The following is a 20,920-nucleotide window of genomic DNA, read 5'->3' as shown; positions in this document are numbered from 1 at the left end:
CTGGGAATTGCAGTGGCGATATATAAGTATACCAAGATGCTTTTATAGTCTTGGTATACTGATAGAACTCAACCGGCCACTGACAGTTTACCCTGACTATAATTTCCTGCATTGATACAATGCGTTTCCTTTTGCCTCTTTCGATATGTTTGAGCAGCTTTGCTGCAGTTATTCGAGACGTTCCCGGCGCTGGCATCTCAAATAGAACCAAGTCCCTCGCCCCGAAGAGATTCGTCTTGGAAGCAAAAGATGTAAGAAAGAAATTCCCACCCGTCTCGTGACTACATAACTGATACGCCGGGTCGCAGAATGCAAATGTCGAAACACTGGCCGCCAAGGTCGAGTCGGCCGGCGTCAAAGTCACAAAGAGCTTCAAATCGGGCATCTTCAAAGGCCTGAGCATCGAGGCCGCCGAGGAAAATGTACACACCTTTCAAGCATTCGTCGAGGTATCCAAGGCATGGCCCATCGGCAGGATCAAACTGGCCCCCGCGACGCCCTTGGCCACCTTCTCGGACGACGCCGCCGCGGCCAACTACTCAGTACACGAATGGACGGGCGTGGACAAGGTGCATGCCACGGGGAACTTCGGAAAGGGGGGTGACGGTGGCAATTGTGGATACGGGTACTGACTACCGCCATCCTGCTGTAAGCCAAGACCCCAGCACGCCCGCTTCTGTATTTCCCATGGCTAATCACAAAATCGCCGTTGGGACAGCTTGGCGGGGGATTTGGTCCTGGTTTCAAGGTTGCGGGGGGCTACGATTTGGTTGGGGATGGCGGTGAGTTACAATCCCTTTCTTCTTCTGAGAGAATGTCCGTGGCCGCTGACAAAAGACCTAAAAAGACTGGCCGGCGTCGCCCAAAGAGCCAGATAACGATCCTATCGACGTGACTATAGGCCATGGAACCCATGTGGCAGGTATACTCGCTGGAAAAAGCGATTGGTGAGTAACTACGACAAAGCAGTCGCTCCCGTCTGACATATTGCCATACAGGTATACTGGAGTCGCGCCAGACGCCTCTATCCTTTCGTACAAGGTCTTTTCAGACCAGGGCGACGTACGTTATTACTAATACCAACTTTGACAATTCTCATCGATTATACTGACATGATAGATCAGAGGTCCGTGGATGACGACACTCTGATCGAAGCTTTCCTAATGGCGTACGAGGCAGGGGTGAGTACAAAGGCCGTCCATTGGCATCAAACTGTAGTCGATGGCTGACTAAATTTCATGCGTTTGGGCCGACATCATCACCGCCAGTATCGGAGGTACCAATGGATGGACCGATGGGCCATGGGCCATGGTGGCATCGCGACTCGTCGATCAGGGGGTCGTGGTCACGATCTCCGCTGGCAACGAAGGGGACTACGGCCCCTTCTACGCCAGCAACGGTGCGTCTGGCAAAAACGTACTGGCTGTCGCCTCGATCGATGCGAGCGTGGTGCCGGCGCTGCCGTTCGAAGTCTCGTAAGTAAATGGGGCTGCCGTCTCCTAGGCGTTTCGTTGAAGTCAAGGTCCAATGTATCAACTGACGTTGACATGTTGCAGTTTCAACTTGGATGGCACTTCCAACGTTTCGACTCTGGCATACCTACCGGCTAGCACCCGCGCCCCGAGCGAGCCCTATCTGCTGCCCTGGACGCCGATTCTCCCCTACCTGGTCGATCTCTGCGATCATTTACCCAACACCACATCCAACCTGTCGCAAGTGGTCGTCCTAGCCCCCCTAGGCAACTGCACCGTCACAGACCAGCAACGCCGCCTACAAAAGTACGACGCCGACCTCATCCTGCTCTACTCGGACGCCGACCCGATCCAGACCCTCTTCGCCAGCACCGCCTCCATGGTCGCCATGGTCGAGTCCCACGCCGCGCACGCCATCATCGACACCGTGGCCGCGGGCGGCCACGCCACCGCCCGGTTCGAGGACGAGTCGGGCACGGGCCGCGTCGTCGGCGCCTTCAACTCGGCCGGCGGCGTCCCGAGCTACTTTACGACGTGGGGCCCCACGTACGAGCTCGACAGCAAGCCCGACGTCGCGGCGCCCGGCCGCAACATCTACAGCACGTACCCCGGCGGCGGCTGGGCCACGCTGAGCGGGACGAGCATGGCGTGCCCGTACGTCGCCGGCGTCGCGGCGCTCTACGTCAGCCAGCACGGCGGCCGCCGCGTCCACGGGCCCGGCTTCGCCAAGACGCTGGCCGACCGCATCGTCTCCAGCGGCGGCGCCGTCGCCTGGTCCGTCCTCGACCCGGCGCCGCAGAATGGGAACACCAACGCCACCACCCCTGCCACGACGGCGTGGGCGCCCGTCTCCCAGGTCGGGGCGGGGATGGTCAATGCCGTCAAGGTGCTGAACTACACAACGTCGCTGGCGTTCGAGAAGATGGAGCTCAACGATACGGCCCACTTCGAGGGGAACCACCGGGTCGACATCACCAATGCCGGGCACGAGGCCGTCACGTACCGTTTCAGTCTGCAGCCTTGGGCGGGCGTGGATGCGCAGTCGCCGCTGTATGAGGACTACATCGTGGACTCGCATGACCTGGCACCGCGGGTGATTGTGCCGAACGTCAGCTTTCCGTTGGGCGAGTTCAAGATTCAGCCTGGAGAGACTCGGACCGCGCAGTGAGCCAATCCAAGCAGGAATTTACATGCGTTTCATGGCAAGTACTAACCCTTTTTTATTATAATAGATTCCATTTCACGTACCCGGACTATGACCCGACGAAGCTGGGATTGTACAGTGGAAAGATTTTGATATCTGGCAGCAACAGAGAAGAACTGTCCGTTCCGTACTTAGGTTAGTACCAGAAACGGAAGCCCAGATGGTATGCTGAGTGTGGTGCTAATCCCAAACCATTCCAATAGGCATGGCGGCAGACCTGCAGAGCCATTACCGCCAGAACATGTTCCCGGAGAATAGCCCAGAACACCTGGGAGGTGTTGACAGGCTACCTTTACCGGAGTTCCACACGTATGCTTGGTCCCTCTAACTACGGGACACAGCCCCGGCTACAGTGCAACGACTAATACAGAGATTAGCTACGACTTCAACCTCAGCTCGGACAACCATAATTTCCCCAAGCTCAAAGTGGATTTGAGCTACGGTTCGAAAGAGCTTCGATGGGATGTAAGTTGAATTTTCCTTTGTTGACACGCATACAAACTCTCGGCATAGAATTAGGGACCGAACATATTCAAGGGGATACTGAGTAGTTGTATCAACATGGCAGATCTTCGAAAATGGCTGGAACGAGTCCAACTGGCAATACCCGCCCACCCTCGGCCAGACCCCGGGCTACGTCGGTTCCGCCGCCATCTACGCGCACTCGGGCCAGAGCTGGGCCTTCGACCCGGCGGCCGGGGACAAGGAGGACACGCTCCCGCTGCCCATGTTCGATCTGGTGCGCGGCGACATGCCCACCTACCACAACACCTACAGCCTCTGGTGGTTCGGGAAGCTGGCCAACGGGTCGTACATCGCGCCTGGTGACTACTAGTAAGCTAATCATTCTCTGGCCTTTCTCTCTCTTCTTTTTCGCCCCCTCTTATAGCGTTTACATAGATATTTTTAATCCCGACCCTTCGATTTATAGACGCCTCCTAGGTTGAATGGCGGGTGCTAATGTTATCTATAGTTGGCGGATCGCGGCTCTTATCCCCTTTGCGGAACCATCGCACTCGGATGACTGGGATATTTGGGATCTGGATGGTGTCCCCTACATTACTGTTCTTCCCTACACGCCTTGATGCGGTAGCTTGGCCATTGGAAATCGTTTACGAGTGGAGGAGATGCAAAGCAATCGGCTCCCGAACACCTGCCTAGCGATATGATAGCGTGGGATAAGGCCCATCTGCCAGATGCCGACATTCCCAGGCACAGTAGCTAAAGATTTGAATTTACTCCCTGAAAGAGGCTTTTAATGGCTCATATTTGCGAATTAAGCCTGGCTTTCCATGAGTTCCGACAAATCTGCCGCATAAAGCGAACACAATGACCCCTCCCCCTCTTCATCATCTTGGAGTCAACATTGCATTGCAAAGCTCCCACTCCGACCATCTCCCGTCCTAATCTTCCGTCGACGGTGCCACCGCCCTTCCACCGACGCATGCCCGGCACAGCGTGTACGGCCTGCTCATGCTGGAGATGATGGTGTGCGAATGGTGCTCTTCCCCCGACTTGCGCGCGCCGCAAGAGGAGCAAACCTCGGGGTACGTGAGGCGCATAAACTCGCCGCTCCGGATCATGGTGGTCAGCACGTCGGCCGCCAGCTCGGGGAGCTCGTCGAGGAGCTCGATGAACGGCCGGCTGCGGAAGAGGCGGTACCGCGTCTCGTGGACGAAGGTCTTCAGTAGGCCGCGGAAGGCGTCCGCGGCTGCCGTATTTTGGCTGTATGCCGCTCGGAGGTCGTGGAGGATGTCGCCGATGTTGTCGATGTCTTGCACCCAGTATTGGTTCTGTAAGGTGGCGCATTTCCGGGAGTTGTAGTTGCGAAACTGGACAAGGCAACGCTCTTGCAGCTTGGGGAGGAGGAAGAAATCGGCGACGTCATAGAGCCGGATGCAGATGTCGACCAACGGAGTCTCCCCCTTTTCTGCTCAAAGTCGATAGCTTGCGAGTGTCAGGCCATACTCAATATTCCTTGGGGAAGAGAAACGTACATCCAGTGTAAATACACTCAAGCAACAGCTCAATGTCGCCGGGGTCAAACTCGTGTATTGCAATTTCTTGCGTGTGAGCCTCCTAGATGGCGGACATGGTCAACAACAGCCGAGACATTCACTCAAAATCGTCCCCTTACCTTGAAGTTCCCGCCTAGAGCTTTATCGAACCAGTCGCATCGAGAGGCAAGGATATTGCGGTGCAGGTTCCATTCGCGGTCCCCGCAGGTAACCCTTAAATCTGCATACTCGCCGGTCTTGAGGAGCCTGGCAATCAGTGTCAACTAGGTACAGCAACAACCAGTTATTTTATTTACCTTTCATCACGGTTTACCACGGCTTTATAGTCTTCATTTCGGCCTTCGTTATGAGACAATGGAAAGCTCATGATAAAAAATTGGCCTTCCTACGAGGTTGTTTTGCGCTGAAGCTGACAAGGGATGGAGACATACAACCGCTGCTGCTGCTGATGCTCAGGTTATGTTGGGCAACCAGCACGAACAAAATGCGGGGTTTCAGGCAACCCAACAGAAGCAAACGCGTGAAAGAGGGACGACAATTAGATTGGTTGTCCGAGGACTAGGCATCAACAGTGTCAGCCCCCTCATCTGTGTAACCTGCTGCATAGCTGGTTGCTCAAGAAACATTGGTTGCATCTTTTTCAGGAACACCAAAGATGATGTCCCGTTTTAAGCCAATGTATGGCAAATCACTCTTCATCCCCTTCTCCGTCTTCTTCCCAGGAAACCTCTCTGAAAAAGAACGGGAACTCCTCGCGCAACGTCCTCCTCACAGCCCGTAGACACTCCCGTTTGCGAAAGTTGGCCAGCTCCGGCCACCCGTGCCGGCGGTAAATGTCCTGGACCGCAGCCAGCAAAGCGGGTGGGTTACCTGGGCCCCTCGCGTGGATCTCGAACACCTCGCGCGAGCCGATGGGCACAAAGTTCAAGTTCTGGAACTGCCCGGGGAGGAGGTCGAAGAAGTCCGGGACGGACCAGGCCGGGTGTGCGCGGCGCCAGTCCGCCTCGTCCTCGGGTATGTCCTAGTCGAACGGGTCGTCCACGTCGGAGACCGACGCGACCCAGTTCGGGCAGCTGTTGCCCTTGTTATCTCGGATGGCTCCATCGCACTCGTACCAGTGCACGATGCCCCGCACGGTGCCCAGCAAGAAGCAGGGGGTTGTCGCGCCCGCCATAGGTCAAGCCGATGACGCAGGGCGGGGTCGTGTCGATGAGCTCAGGAGGTTCCGAGCATATTCGATGACCGTCCCCATCGTAACCTGACGATGATGTGGAGGATGCATATTGAGCAATCTGCGCCCAATTGGCGAAGTGGCATCTCGCGGCAGCTTCCGGGGTTTCTCCAGTCCTGGACACCCGTAGGTAGGGAAGACGGCGCAGCAACTCATACACCTCGTCCGTTTTCCCCATGCATCGCAGATGGTCAATATGCGACCAGCCTGCTGCGGGCGGCTCTACGATTTCAGTGTCGTTGAGATACATCTTGCTGAGGAAAGTATAGTAGCCGCGAACGGCCGAGATGGTCTCGTCCCGCGAAATAACGAATGTCATCCAGCCCGGACATGGTGAGTTTCCTTCTGGTACTGGGAGGTGCACGGGTAGACAGGATGGGCTGCTAATCACTGCGAAAGTGGAATCAGGGAGCCAGATTTGAGAAGCTGGAGAAGCTGGGGAAGCCGCTGGTGATGAGGGTATTGATGTGAGAAAAGGATGCGTGCGGACGGTGTGATGTGAGCAGCTGATAACTGGCAAGGCAGCAACGTCTATTAGTCCCACATGAAAATGCTTGCACGTTATTCGGAGAGACTATCCGGAGAGACTATTCGGAGAGACACCCGATCTAGGTCGCCAACTCATACGACAACCAGAAGAGTGAGACCAACTCAAGGGAGGAAGCTATACACTGCGTGCGCATTTTGTGCTTGTAAAATCGAAACGACGACTACACATTGACTAGTAGTGACGAATGGTGAACTCGAATTAAGCATCATCTCGTTGAATGTTAAATGCGGTCCATACCTAATATGGAAAGGCCATTTGTATCAAATGAAATGTTTGGATGACGGAATCGTCCGATGTTCTACTCCAGTACCACTGGCTGGTGCTCTGAAGTCAAATTGTGACGAGTCGTACGTAGTGCATGAGGGGGCAAAGAAAGACAAAAAAGGGAGCATTGCAGTTCCTACAAATGCACCGCAAGCTGGTCACGGTGTGAAGAAAAGCAAAAAAAGAAAGCTGCTCAGTATGAGGCTTGAACTCATGGCCTTCGCATTACTTAAGTATTCTCGTGAGAGGATATTAGTACGACGCTCTAACCAACTGAGCTAACCGAGCTATTGATCCAATCGCTGAGACGATTGGTCGGTGGTTGGTTGTTGGAAGGAATGTCGCTATTGGAGTACAGATAAGGTGTGCAGCATCACCAAAACGCTGTTGTCAGAAGATGAACATCTTGGTGGGTTACGATTCGTGCTGAGCTGATGCAGTCAGTCGAGTACCTAGTATGCAGTGGCCCCAGTTCCTAATTGGCCAAGTGCCAATTGTCGGTCCCACTATGTTCTGTTAACCCCATATGCTTCCGGGACTGGCAACTCTATACAACAAGCATGCCGCCACAAACTCGTGGTATAAAACACATCGCAATTGCCGCCAATGATCTTCTCAGCTATGTCTCTCGTTCTCAAGTCTTCAGGAGTCTCAGTCTTGCCCAATCCACTCGTTTGCAATTTTTGTATAGCTTTTGTTTCTGATCAGTCGATATGGCAGCAGCTGCGTTCTAGATCTGCCGATTAGTTTAACTTGACGAAAAGGGGGCACTATTTTCATATGGGCAATGACTAAGAAGAGCCCCTTGACATAACCCGAAATATCTTCTCCTCTATTTACAGTCAGCGCACATGATCATGTAATGTTACAAGCTAAAGATTAAACCTGCCTATATGGCCTTGATTGATGGGAACCTTTTAAAGAGCTGAAGACTTTAGAATAGCTTGCACAGTTTTTGCTTTAAACACGCATCTTTTACTAACGACTCAACACTGTGATGATTAAGAGTTTTCCCACCCAACTCGGTAAAGGCAGTCTGCCGCATCGGACATTTGCAGCACCTTTAGAACTCGCCATGCCTTCGACTGTGGCCAAAAGGGGCAACTTGCAAAAAGCCTAGGCTTCTCCAGCCAATCGGGAAACAGTGTACAGACAATCGCTATGACAGCCACCAAGAACATGCTACCATGGAAATGAGTGATTAAAAGATCGAAAGCCTGCTGATAAAGCTCCTGTCGTGATGACTGGGCGCGCTCTCGGCTCTTCCTCCATGAGCATAGCAACCAGCCCACTGCTGTCGCCTTATTCAAGTTCACAGCTAAAGCATCTCCGTCCTAACCAAAGCACAAGATATGATAAGGGCCTACCTCTATCGGCTGCTCTAGATAACAAAATCTTGCAGTGCAGTATCTGTGTCGATCCGCGGAGGGCAACAGCACAGGAGGCCTCCCAAAAGTTCCACCCCCTGAATGATCATCTTCCTGACCTCACGCGCAGTTCATTTCCACACCCGCAACGTTCAATCCGTATGCAATGGCGGCCTTGAGGGGCCGACCGGCCAAGTCCGTACCGTGGCTTCCCGGTGGCTTGTGTCGAGCCCTTCGCCGTCTTTGAATGCCCGGTGACATGTCACTCGAATACTACTCTCTGGCCATAAGTGGAGCGGGACTAAGCCGTAATTAGCACTGAGACCCACCGCGAAGTAGAAGCACAGCCACGTAATCATCGGCATACATGGTACACACAGACCGCATGTGCAGTAGGATGGAGTCCACATCGTAAGGGGGGCAGTTTATAGTTAAGAGCTACACCCCAACATCTTATACTAGACAAGATACTCAGTAGAGATATAGTGACGAAGGGTCATCTTTATCTCTATATTTGTTTCCCATCACTTCCTCACCTGCCTGGTAGACCCCAGACCCCAGGTTGTGGATTCCTGCCCCATAGCCGATATCCACCACGCACTCAGCCTCATTCATATATCGTTCTACCTAGGGTCAGGCCGGTCGGGTAGGGCGGCAGACCACACCCCAGCACCCGTAATATCCGGAACGGCAAGAAGGGGTTTCTTTATATTGGGCAAGGCGCACCCAATTTCAGGTTTGAAATTCGAATCGTTCGTCCATCTGTGTAGCCAATTCGACTGCAAGTCGTCACACCGCCCTTACTGCTCGTCCAAAATCCGTCGACGCGCGTCTTTCTCCTTTCTGCACAACCTGCAGTCGACATAATGGCTTCTGGGCGTGGCGCTCCCCAGTTCGACGCGCCTCTCCTGGCCCGTCTCCAGGACGTCTTCGACCAGCACGCGGAGCCCGACCGGACGTGGAACAAGGCGCAAGTCGAAAACTTTTTCCACCACGTCCAGGCGGATGGTCCCGCTCATGAACTAGATGGGGGTCTCGACTTTGGCAACTTTGTGCGCTACATGACGTCGCCGGCGGCCGAGGCCCTGGGCCCGGCGCCGGTACGGACGACGCAGGACCTGTCCTGGCCCCTCAACAGCTACTTCATCAGCAGCAGCCACAACACCTACCTCGAGGGCAACCAGCTGGCCAGCGACGCGACCACGGACGCCTACAAGAAGGTCCTGCTTCGCGGCTGCCGCTGCATCGAGATCGACGTGTGGGACGGCGGGGAGCGGTTCACGGACGCCGCGTCGGAGGGCGACAGTGTCGAGGCAGGCGTGGAAGGGGCGGTGAGGAGCCCGAACGAAATGGCCGGGGAGAAGGTGGGCTTCGGGCTGCGCACCATGATGAAGGTGAGCGGCTGGGTAACGGACAATCTCCTGAACGAGAAGGGCAAGCGGGACATGGCGGAGATCCAGGCGAACTGGGCCAAAATGGTCGGCGCCGAGCCCCGCGTGCTGCACGGCAACACCCTCACCAAAGAGGTCTCGTTCCGCGACGTCTGCCAGACGGTCAAGGAGTACGGCTTCCGGACCAGCGACCTCCCCATCATCGTCAGCCTCGAGGTGCACTGCTCCCCGGAGCAGCAGGAGATGATGGTGGCCATCATGCAGGAGATCTGGGGCGAGCACCTTCTCCCGCCCATGGAGCTCGAGGACATAGAACGGACCGCGCCCTCGCCTGAGGACCTGCGCAACAAGATCCTGATCAAGGTTAAGTACGTCCCATCCAAGCAGGGTCGCGGGGGCTACGCAGACAAAGCCACCGCGACGGAGGGTCCAGAAGGCCTGGGGGGTATCGAAGGTCTAGAGTCCGAAGAGGGCGCGTCTGCCGCGAAGCAGGCCAAGCAGGCGAAGACGACCAAGATTATCCAGCGCCTCGGTAAAATGGGGATCTTCACCCGCGGCGTCTCGTTCAAGGACATGGAGCAGGTCGAGGCCGAGATGCCGCACCACATCTTCTCGCTGTCCGAGTCAATGGTGGAAAACACGCACCAGCAGGTACCCGAGAGATTCTTCAACCACAACAAGCACTTCCTCATGCGGAGCTACCCGGCCGGCACCCGCGTCGACTCGTCCAATCCGGACCCGGCCGGCCACTGGCGGAAAGGCATCCAGATCGCCGCCCTCAACTGGCAGAACTGGGATCGCGGCATGATGATGAACGACGCCATGTTCGATGGCAGCCGCGGCTATGTGCTGAAACCTGACGGATACCGGGAAGAAACCGAAGGAGCAATGCCGACGTCCACAATTCTGCACCGGACGCTGCACCGCTTAGCCGTCCACGTCCTGGCCGTGCAGCACCTGCCCGTGCCCGACAACGTGCGCAGCAGCGACGAGCTCCACCCATACCTCGTCATGGACCTGTCCGTCGAGCCGCACCCGCTCGACACCACGAATCGGGAACCGTGCAGCGTGCGGACCCAGGTGCAGCAGGGGGTCAACCCCGACTTTGCGCAGGAGGTGCTCACTTTCCACGAAATCGAGGGCGTGACGCCGGAACTGTCCTTTGTGACGTTCCAAGTCTGGAACGACCAGCCCGGACCGGATCCCGTTCTGGCGGGAGCATGCCTCCGGCTGGATCGGATGAAGAGTGGGTATCGCTTCATTCGTTTGAAGAATAGTCAGGGGATGGCCACTGATAGCATTCTACTGGTTAAGATTGAGATGAACATCTCGTGAAGGGACGTCTCAAATATAATGCAAATATATGTAAACGCCCTGTGCTTGACACATCACCTCACGTCTGTGGGCTTCCAAACCGGTTATCATGGCCTCAAAATCGAAAGTGAAGCACAATACTTCCACATGAAAAATGGGAATATTCCCAGATGACACAGAGCAATTGGTTCTAAAGTCACGTCCATCGTTCTCTCGTGCTTGCTCTAATTCAACACCTCGCGCCCTCCAGTCATGATCTGATCGAGTGTGTTCGCGTCGTCACGCTCTCCCCTAAGAGCCTTGAACTTCTGTCGAATCCACTCGCCGCTCGTGATCGGACTCTCTGGGCTTGACGATGGCGATGGCGGCGGGATCGTCGGGCTGTCTAGGAGTCGGAGGACCGTGTGGTCCTCGGGGCGCATCAGGTAGTCGATGCTGTAGCGCTCGTTCATGGGACACCCCTCGATAGGGCCGACGCGGTGCAGGGCGCTCTTCAGGAGCCCGTTTGTCATTTTGGGTAGGCAGTCTCCGACGTTTACGACGGCGTGGCCAGACCGCGGCGCCACGTACTGCCACGGCAGCTGGGACGACGACCCACGTTGGCTGCCGTCAACTTGTGCTTGAACCTTCTTGGAGACGCCGCGGGGCAAGATTTGGAGACCCGGCTGGCTGGAGAAGACGAAGGTCAGGCTGCCCGTGTCCGTATGTGGCACGTGAGGCTGGCAGGTGGTATCAGCATCGGCGTGGTATTTGAGCAAGCGCAGGATATCGGGCGAAGGCCGGGTAAGGCCCTGGAAATTCTCGAAGCGTTGACCTTCTGGGAGATAGAGGGAAGCCGAGAGGGAGCTGAAGATAATTTTGGCAGCGGAGGAGAGTCTCTGGATCATCCCACGAAGCGGAGCGAGGTTACTGGCGATCAGAGAGGGGTAAGTAAATGGGGCATCAGTGAGATGAAGAAGCCCGTTGCGTGGAAGCTAGAGGGAAATTAGCACGGTATGTGGTAGATATCTGTTTTTGCCTATCAGTACCCCTATGCAGCCTTAAACTTACCACCCAAGTCTCAAATCCATCGGTCTTGCCGGTCTTGGTTGCGATGTTCCGGCCTTTGGGCTTGTAGCCGTTGACTTTCAAGTCAGAGACCTTGTCCACGTCAAACAAGGTTTTGATGTCGAGCGGGTAATCGAATAGATCCTTGGACAATGCGAGAACGGTATCGACTTCGCTGAGAAGTGGCGATTGACTTGGGTGCGTGAGGTCCAAGTAGAAGAATCCGTCTTCTGTGCATGTTTGGAGCAACTTGTCCTCTTCCGAGACGGAACCAGACTCGAGCTCGAATAACGATATGGTACGTAGGCTTGCAGGCTTCACGCTGGGGCCATCCATCTCGCGAAGATCTGGAAAAACTTGATAGGAAACAGGAACGTCCAGAGCGTAAGTTTTGAGAAGGCGCGAAGTTGCTTTTTCTGGCTACCAAAGGCGCATGTGGAGCTCCAACTCGTGGCGGGCTGAACAAGAAAGAGCGGAAAAGCTTGGTCAGGGCATTCAACACAATTACCTACCTACCTTAGGTAGGTAGGTAGGTAGGTACTTTAGGTAGCAAGTGTGTACTTAACATACGTACCCAAGGCGATCCTGGGGGTCCGAGTTTGCGTCATGGTCTGTCCAACTTGAACTTGCGACATCAATTTAGATCATATAGCTGTGTTTCGCGACTCGGGGTTGACCGCTATCTTGTAATTATCCCCGGGATTCGGTTCATGTCCCGGATTTGGATCTATGCCTCCCAACAGGTTTACCTTAACCTTGCGCGTTTGGTCCTCTACCCTACTCCGGCGGAAGAGTCGTGCACCTTTGCTGCGACCGGCCAGAGATGCGGAAATCACGTTCTCGACGTCCATGGGGTTGAAGTCCGGGGCGTCGTGCCAGAGACGCGTCCGAACGATCTCCAGAAACACGATCAGGGTGACAACACCATTCAGAATAAAGTTGACCAAAACGTAGATGCGCGTGCCGATGCGGTAGGCGGGGGAGTCCAGGTTAGCCGTAACGTTGTAGCGTTCCGACAGGACCACGAACTGGGCGGCAGAGAGCGCCCCGAGTACGCTGTCCACCATGGACTCTAGGGCAAATGAGACACCGTACGGCGTCGAGCCGTTCCGACTACCACCGCCGGGGAGAGACTGAAAGGTCGCGACGTTCGTGAGAAACGTGTCGCAAAGGAGCGACTTCCATTGGGTGGCGCCGAAGACCTGGCCCATCATGTTCAGCCTCCGGGTCGCGGCGCGAGCCAAGGGGACCCGACCTTCCCATCCCTCCACCGTGTGATTTGGTCGAACCTCGATTGTCTGGTTCGTTACGTTGACTGCTAAGTCGAACACAGTCGACTCGTAAAGGATTTGGCACTGCAGCTTGTCGAGGAACTGGTACGTGCTGTTGGGCAAGGTGGCGAACACAGCATAGTACGTGCCTTCCTCAGTGGCTGGCTCGGACGTCGTACCCATGACACACGCCTCCTTGTCGTCCCAAGCAGTAGCAGCGTATACGAATGTGCCGTGGTTTGGGAAGGAACCATTCGTGGTATAGACATTGAGCGACCAGTGGGTGGGCTTGCCTTCGCGCTGCAGGTGATACTGAGAAGAGTAGTTATACAGACACTCGACGGTAGCGTGTACGCCTATCTCTGAGTACCGATACCCCTTGGGTGATGGCTGGAAGCTGTCCACCAGCCCGACGGAGCTGCCGACGCCATAACTGCGAGTCGTGTAGGTGTACCCAGTTCGGTCCAGTTTCGGCTGGGAGGCGATACCTCCTTCAGGGGTAATGGTACTCTTCGCGTGGTCAATGATGACCCCCTCTTGCCTTAAATGTGGGACGAATGTGAACTCTCCTTGTGGTGTTATCTTGGTGTAGTTTGCGTCGTCGCCCCATACCTGTCGCAATGACCAGGTCTCGTTGTAGCTCGGCACGGCAATTGTTGCTTCAAGTTGTCGGGTTGATGCAACGGGGGTAAAGGCACCAGACCACACAGCTGCGGGAACGCAGCTCAGGATGAAGAAGCCGATTGTTATCACAAGATGCGGGACGGTTAGCGACCAGCCGATTCGCGGTATCGTGAGGTTGTTGGTTAATCGTAAAGTCTCTAGCTTTAGACCTGTCTTCGCTAGTCTTCGTCTAACGCTCAGGTTAATTGTGGTTGCTAGGTCAGAGTTTAGCTAGTCTCAATGATGGGGGCAAACCGATGGGTTGAAGACGAAGAGGGCTACTTACTGAGAGACATGACCAACAATGCTCCGAAGATGTTTGATGTCACTTGCACCAAAAGCGCGGTTGTCGACTGGTTTTCACTGAACCACGAAGCCCCATGGTCCGACCCTCTCCATTCAGACTGATCCAGAATAAGCAAGGTTGTAGATGCCGTATTCGTCAAAAGGAGGATCAGTAAGGCCAGACTCCTTTCCCATATCCCGGCCCTCGGGACTTCCATCTTTTTTAGTTGACTCAACGGTATCGCTCTCGGGCCTGTTGGGTGACAGACAGGACTTGATTGAGCCATGGAAATGTGCGCCATGAGCCCAGTACTTATATAGTATCTGATAACCCAAAAGCTTGAGCAAACCCGAGTTATGGTTTTTGGCATGCCATTTGAACAAATCTCACACATTCTAGTGGAGGGGGCGCCTGGTTGAACATCTTCGATGAAATCTGCCTTAAGATGCAACCCCTACTGGCTGCCCCCCCTCTGATTGACCCCTCCTGATTTCAGATGATTCTAGAGCCCCTGAGCAACAACAATAGTATATAAAGGGGTCAAATCTCACTCGTCTGTTAATTGAAGTAGATTAATTTCTTCCTCTTTTTTTCCTCTTTTTACTATTATTAATATAATTAAAAAAGCTCGCATTGCGCAGGCGGTCTAGGCCGTGCTGGCCGGCGGAAGCATTAATCGTGCGGCTAAAAACTATAACGTTAATAGGGGCACCCTTCGCAACCGAATTAAGGAGAACCTTAATAAAAAAAAGAAATATAAAGCTTTACAGTTATTTACCCCTGCCGAAGAGACCTTTTTAATTAAATGGGCCTTTTTTAGGCTAGTTTAGGCTACGTATTAACGTATCGGCTGTTTCGTATATACGCTTAGCGCATTTTTTTATAAAAAAGGTCGATTACCTTATCGGCAAACGATGGGTGCACCGTTTTTTAAAACGTTATCCGGCCTTTAAGACTGTGCGTGCTAAAGCGATAAATTTCCGGCGTCTCGTATACACATTAAACGGGGCTATATAAGGGTTTTTTAATCGGCTTAATACTATTATTATTAATAGTATACCCCCTCGATTTAAATTTAACGCCGATAAAGTAAAAACTACGATAACGATAAGGGAAGGTATTATAGTAATCGGATTTACCGCTTATAAATCGTTAATACGTAATAACGCCGCTAATCGCAAGTGGGTAACTATTTTAAAGTGTATTAATGCTTTCGAAGAGTTTCTACCTTTTTTTAATTATTTTTAAGGGCTAATCGGTATAATAGTAGTAATTCTTTTAGGATAATAATAAAGTTAACTGCCTTTATAAAGGCTAGGCCTTTAAAGCTTCCCTTAAAAGGTAAACTTTTAACCCTATTACTTTAAAGTGGCTAAAAAAGATGTTTATCCCCCTTACCTAGTTTAATAACCCCGAGTAATAAAGGTTATTAATTTTAAACGGCCACGATAGTTATATTAACGAGGATTTTATATTAGCGGCCTTAAAGGCTAAGATCTAGCTCTTTTATTTGCTATTATATAGTAGCTATATTTTTTTAGCCTTTAAATATTAGTTATTTTAAGGTGCTGAAAAAGAGGTTTCGGAGGGAGCTCAATTTAGCGTACGTTATTATTAATAACAGCTACGTTAAAAAGGGAAACTTCCTTCGCGTTTAAGATAAAGCTCAAAAGGTTGCCTTTATCCCTAGTACTATTATTAATAGTTAGTTAGTATTAAGGCTTTGGCCGATTAATATAGATAAATCGATGAATAATAGGCTTAAAAGGGCTGCTATGTTTCGAGCTATCGACGACGTTAATAAGGCCGAGGATGCACGCCGGCCTACTTAAAAAGGGCTAGGGCAGGTGGTGACACTTAGGACCAGCCGGTAGGTTAAAGATTTAGCGATGACGGTGCTTAATAAGGAGGTGACACACTTTGATGCTATTAGGAGGCAGTTGTAAACGAAGCTCGGCAAGAGTGTTGATGATTTGACGGCCCGGATCGGCCGGTTAGAGCAGGAAAAAGCCGGTTTAGAGGCAGATCTAAAGAAAATAAGAGTTTAAAAGAAGAGAAAGGTCGACGAGGACCCCAATAAAGGCTTTATTTATATATTAAACATTAGGGAGGTTTAAAGGGATATTCGGGAAGGTCGGCTAAGGAAAAGGCCGAAAAGGGGCGCCGGTGAAGTGGTGGAAATTAATGCAAATCGAGCTGGTGGTAAGGGTAACTCTATTGTAGTGCGCACGAGCCGAAACAGACCTTAAAATGCAGTGTGTGTTGCTCAATTGACCTATCTATTGCTGTTGTTGTTGATTTTTACATCTATTTTAGGGGGGTCAGTGAAGGGGGGGCAGCCAGTAGGGGTTGCATCTTACCATCGGTGCTTGACCATGCTGTGTATGGTACGATTGCAATCTCTGCAGCACTTCCCTGCTGCCAGGCTCGCATTGTTTGCCTGTAATAGAATGCCTGCAATATAGGGATCCCGCCCATGAAAAGCAAAAACTGCTACGGACGTGACTTCCATTATAGGTAAGGTATATGGATCAGAGTACAGAACGTGTTATGCTCCTATTTTTGAAGTTGGTCTTCTGCATAATCCTTCAAAGGTCGGTCGATACGATGTTGCAGTGGGGGCTAAAATATAAATGATAATCCCTGTATATCCGTACTAAGAAGTAGATTTCAAACAAAGATCTCGCAAGGCTCGGCCCTATCCATCCAACGCAACGTCCACCCCTGACAGATAGACTCTTTTGGTAAGAGAGGCAGTGGGGGGGGGGGTTTCAGTAACTTGCTCATCAGGCTGACGATGGGTCCCAGAGCATCCAGTTCATCGAGTCGGTATTCAGATAATCGTCCATATTGAAGTCCAATCCAGCAGAAGGACCAAAATACTCGTAAAGGGGAAACGACATTCCATCGTACCCAGTATTCCCATTGCCACAAGTACCGGCACCCAACGGTTCTGGAACATCAGCCTTCTTCTTCTGGTGTCGTGAGCGAAGCATCGTGATAAACGTCGGCTCCGAAGCAGTGGCAAGACTCGGCGGATTCGCCTCCCAAACCCGAAGCGTCGCCTTGCCCACAATAGCCTGCATGGCGCCCCTCCTCGCCTCCGTGATCTCGCCGTGGTTCGAGTACACCTCGGCGATCTTATCCCACGCCGCGTCCAGCTCCCCGGTGGTCGCCGGGTAGAACCCGGGCCGCGACAGGCCCATCAGGACGCACTTCAGCGCGTCCCAGATGAAGAGCGAGTCGATCTTCCAGCGGAACCCCCGGACACTCGGGTTGCGGTAGAGCGCGCTGTCGGTCTCTATGATCTTGTCGGCGAGGGCGCACAAGTCTCGCATTTCGTGGTCGCTGGCGTCGGTTCGCGTAGCTAAGCGGGATAGCCGGCTGCGCAGCCGTACCGCATTGGCGGCTGACCTCACGTTGCCGAGGAGCAGGAAGTGCAGCGGGTTGCCGATATCGCAGTACCGTAGGTACTTGATCTCGATGGCCCCCTCGACCTCGTCGATGATCTTGTCTAGCTCCGCGCCTGGCTTGAGGTCGACGGTGGGGCCGAAGCTTGCCATTTTCACGCCGGTGCGGTTATACAGGTTGGAAAGCTGCGCCTTGACGAGGCAGAAGATCATCTCCGTGGGGCCCTCCTGTGCCACTGGCTCCTCCGTCATTCCAGGCCAGATCTGGCCGTCGTTGATGTTCAGGGGCTGTTTGGTCTCCCAGCTATTGGGCGGAAGGGAAATGCTCGTCCCGCAAAGTTGGCCGGCGTAGCCATCCAGCGGGATAACTTGCCAGAAGAGCCGCCGGCGCATTTCGACGTCGTATGGTGATAGCTCGGTCTCCTCCCCGTCGCGATGCAGTCCCATTCGCTGGGCGATGCCAACAGCGACCCCAGTCATGATCCAGTAGGTATGCGGGTCGCTCGTCAGGCGAGAGGCAATGAGATACAGTACGAGAGCCTGTAGAACGAGCATGTCGGTGGTTTTGAGCCAAGACGCATTTACCAACGCTTGCCGGAGAGCGAAGCGATATCTCAAGAGCAAAATAGAGCGGGCCTCGCCAAACTCATAGAGGCACTCCTCGTCAGACATGGAAAACACAGCAAAGTGGTAGATTGCGAATAGCAGGCATTCTTCTTCTTTGGTCGCATTCGCGGGACGTAGAGTGACTTCTTCGACCATCTTTGCGGCTGTGGGAATATGGAGAATCTTGCACAGCGGCTCGACATTGCTAACATGTAATGTCCAAAGCTTCTGCGCATCGCGGTGGCTGGATGAGAGTCTAGAAGACTCTGGACGTTTTCAAGCAGCGCAGCCGAAAGAGGGTCGACTGGTGATGGTACTTCGAAATGAGCATCTTCGGTTTCATCAGAGTCATCGTGTTCGGCCAATTCGTGCAATTCGGCCTCATCGGCGTCGAGCCAGATGCTGCTGCTAACATACCTGGACTTGCCGCCCTTGGAAATCAATCGCCCATTCCTTTCCCGTTCAGATGTCCCAGTCTCACCGGATTCAACAGGTTGTCCCGAGTCCGGCAATAAGCCATGCTCACGTAGTATCTGTTCATACTGTGCCAATCGAGCCTTACGGTCGCTCTGCTCATCCGACGCTGTCGCGGCCTTTCTCTGGCTGTCCAAGTTCTGGCCTAGCCTGCGTCGGCGTCGTTGAGGCGGGGGGTGCGCGGTAGACGCACTCCGCCTTGGTCTTGACGCAGGTCGAGCACGCGGGCAGTGACCTGTCGCATCTGACCTTCCTGCGTACACACGATGTGCATGCGAATGATGAAATGAAGGCTCGTTCCCGAGGTCCAGACACCTCATCCAGGGAACGCCGGGGCTCGGAGCTTGGCATCGCCGGAGCCATCGCGATCGGGCGGTTGCGCGGGGTTGCGATAAGACCGGGTTCGATGAGCTGGGGAGTCATCATGAAGGACACATTCTCCTGATCAGAATGACAGTCTTGGTTCACTCATGTATTCTCATTCCAATCTTTCTGGGGCTTCTGGCAATATCGAATTGTTTGACAGGGAAGGAAAAAGGATGCAATTTATGATGACGGCTTCATCCGCTTCGTAACTACTCAGAGGCTAAGGGGGTGAGGATGACATAAGCAAACAGCTACTGATATGTCAATGACCAGATTTGAGTGAAGCCTAGTATTAATACAGCATCCGAATAGTCTCCCCTACTACTTCAATTCCCGTTGCAATGATTCCTCTTCCAGGTCCTCCCACTCCGGCATGACCTTGAACCCGTAGTCCGCAAGTGGCACATCGTTCGCCATCTGTGGCCCAATCCTAGGAAAGACAAGATTCCCCAGGAACGTCGAAAGTTTCTTCATATAGAACACGAAGCTGGCGAACAGGTGCAACGTCCAAATCCCCCAAGCCGTCTCCGGGTGCATCAGGTAGGCCTGGCCAGGGGCAAGGCCCTGCGCCTCGTCGACGATGGGACGCATCTTCGCTTCGTACCCGGCCAACCCAGAGGACGGGTCAGGGGTGACCCCCTTGATGTAGTCTTGGAGGCACCCGGCGAGGTTGTATGCGGCAGTGAAGGCGAGCATGGTGCCAAGACCGGAAATAGGGGAAGCGCAATATCTACACCTCGGTGTTAGTCGACAGCCACCTGGTGTCTCTGAGGGATGGAAGGCCTTACCCTGCGTCTCCTAGGAGCACTACTCTCCCTTTACTCCACCTGTCCATCTTCACTTGAGCCACCATGTCGAAGTAAAAGTCATCCGTTGTCTCCATCTCGCGTAGAACCCTTTCGCACTCCCACCCAGCATCGCGAAAATGCTCCTCGAGCAGAGCCTTCTGAGCCGAGACCCCGGCATGTCCCTTCGCCGCCAGCTCAGCCAGCTTCTCGCTTTCCTTCTCGCTGTCCTTGACCACGGACATGATCACAGTGGTCCGCGTGCCCGTTCCATCCGGCCTCAGCATGACGCCCCTCCGACCCGGCGCATGGAACCACCGCCGCCACTGGTCGTCCGTCTTCTCCTCGCGCGGGATGCTAAAGAAACCGGCGTACATGCCCAGCCGCCTAACCCTGTCCTTCTCGCCCTCCTTACCCCAGGCCAGCTTCCGCGTCCGGCTATGCAGCCCATCCGCCCCGACCACGAGATCGAAACTCCTCCTGACACCGCTTTTGGCGAAGCGTACATGAACCTTGTCGCCATTCCCCTGATCCAGCTCCTCGACATAGTCCCCAAAGATATACTCAAACCCCCTACCACCCTGCCCCCCTGTCTCTCTTTCCACCCTCAAACAATTCCCCCAACAAATCCCACTCAGCCTTCCCCTGAGGATCTCAATATCCGCCGTCGGCCCCGTCGGACCCGCCGCCGACTCCGCCCAGACCCGATCCCTTTCGTCTACAAGCCTTACGCCCTCCTCGCCCGTCGTGCTGCGCCGCACCAGCGCCTCGATGCCCAGCCTGCGCAGGACCGTCACCCCCGCGCCGCGGACATCGATGTTCTGTCCGCGGGCGTGGGCGACGCGCTCCGAGGCCCGCTCCAGGACGGTGATGCGCGGCTTCTGCGCCGCGGGCACATCGTCGATTAGGAGCAGGAACGTGGCCATCGTCGGGCCGGCGATGCCGCAGCCGACGATCAGGATCTCTACGGGGGCCATATGGACCGGTTTTAGGCTCACGGGGTGAATAACCAATGGGAAGGGTGTTATTGGCGTTGAAAAGCCTGCTCAAAGTATAGAAGTTAACGATAGAGGTCTGGTGTCCCTGGGGAAGTAATCGGTTGACGAAGCCATTATATATACGACTTCAACACAGACGGAGCTACGTAATAGATCACGGTATTTGGGTTGATTCAAAGAACCACCCGCCGCTTGCAATAGGA

The 20,920-nt window shown here is 53.9% G+C and overlaps 8 protein-coding genes across 8 annotated transcripts; 2 read left to right on the top strand and 6 right to left on the bottom strand.

The window, feature by feature from the left end:
• Positions 1–119: 119 nt before the first annotated feature.
• PG986_012604 (serine endopeptidase) lies at positions 120–3,511 on the top strand (the record flags this gene model as incomplete). The annotated part of the gene is made up of 12 exons (XM_066848826.1): positions 120–251; positions 309–569; positions 719–782; positions 848–947; positions 999–1,062; positions 1,125–1,168; positions 1,269–1,475; positions 1,557–2,636; positions 2,705–2,811; positions 2,880–2,985; positions 3,054–3,141; positions 3,245–3,511. 12 exons carry the CDS (start codon positions 120–122, stop codon positions 3,509–3,511), a joined length of 2,520 nt encoding a protein of 839 aa, XP_066695522.1.
• A 568-nt stretch (positions 3,512–4,079) lies between these two features.
• Positions 4,080–5,061, bottom strand: PG986_012603 (uncharacterized protein; the record flags this gene model as incomplete). Its single annotated transcript, XM_066848825.1, has 3 exons — positions 4,080–4,601; positions 4,814–4,940; positions 4,991–5,061. The coding sequence occupies 3 exons, from the start codon at positions 5,059–5,061 to the stop codon at positions 4,080–4,082; spliced, it is 720 nt and encodes a 239-aa protein (XP_066695521.1).
• A 321-nt stretch (positions 5,062–5,382) lies between these two features.
• On the bottom strand, positions 5,383–6,175 carry PG986_012602 (uncharacterized protein; the record flags this gene model as incomplete). Its single annotated transcript, XM_066848824.1, has 2 exons — positions 5,383–5,715; positions 5,810–6,175. 2 exons carry the CDS (start codon positions 6,173–6,175, stop codon positions 5,383–5,385), a joined length of 699 nt encoding a protein of 232 aa, XP_066695520.1.
• A 2,797-nt stretch (positions 6,176–8,972) lies between these two features.
• PG986_012601 (uncharacterized protein) lies at positions 8,973–10,832 on the top strand (the record flags this gene model as incomplete). The annotated part of the gene is made up of 1 exon (XM_066848823.1): positions 8,973–10,832. The coding sequence occupies one exon, from the start codon at positions 8,973–8,975 to the stop codon at positions 10,830–10,832; it is 1,860 nt and encodes a 619-aa protein (XP_066695519.1).
• Positions 10,833–11,035: 203 nt separating this feature from the next.
• PG986_012600 (oxidoreductase- 2OG-Fe(II) oxygenase family) lies at positions 11,036–12,194 on the bottom strand (the record flags this gene model as incomplete). Its single annotated transcript, XM_066848822.1, has 2 exons — positions 11,036–11,785; positions 11,862–12,194. 2 exons carry the CDS (start codon positions 12,192–12,194, stop codon positions 11,036–11,038), a joined length of 1,083 nt encoding a protein of 360 aa, XP_066695518.1.
• Positions 12,195–12,502: 308 nt separating this feature from the next.
• PG986_012599 (uncharacterized protein) lies at positions 12,503–14,088 on the bottom strand (the record flags this gene model as incomplete). The annotated part of the gene is made up of 2 exons (XM_066848821.1): positions 12,503–13,839; positions 14,079–14,088. 2 exons carry the CDS (start codon positions 14,086–14,088, stop codon positions 12,503–12,505), a joined length of 1,347 nt encoding a protein of 448 aa, XP_066695517.1.
• Positions 14,089–16,864: 2,776 nt separating this feature from the next.
• PG986_012598 (uncharacterized protein) lies at positions 16,865–18,446 on the bottom strand (the record flags this gene model as incomplete). The annotated part of the gene is made up of 2 exons (XM_066848820.1): positions 16,865–18,338; positions 18,412–18,446. The coding sequence occupies 2 exons, from the start codon at positions 18,444–18,446 to the stop codon at positions 16,865–16,867; spliced, it is 1,509 nt and encodes a 502-aa protein (XP_066695516.1).
• An 809-nt stretch (positions 18,447–19,255) lies between these two features.
• PG986_012597 (uncharacterized protein) lies at positions 19,256–20,696 on the bottom strand (the record flags this gene model as incomplete). The annotated part of the gene is made up of 2 exons (XM_066848819.1): positions 19,256–19,664; positions 19,723–20,696. The coding sequence occupies 2 exons, from the start codon at positions 20,694–20,696 to the stop codon at positions 19,256–19,258; spliced, it is 1,383 nt and encodes a 460-aa protein (XP_066695515.1).
• Between the last annotated feature and the right edge of the window lie 224 nt (positions 20,697–20,920).

This window comes from Apiospora aurea (assembly GCF_038362705.1).
Source record: "Apiospora aurea strain CBS 24483 chromosome Unknown utg000008l_segment0_segment0, whole genome shotgun sequence".
Lineage (NCBI taxonomy): Eukaryota > Fungi > Ascomycota > Sordariomycetes > Amphisphaeriales > Apiosporaceae > Apiospora > Apiospora aurea.
This window is presented reverse-complemented; position numbering and strand designations above follow the sequence as displayed.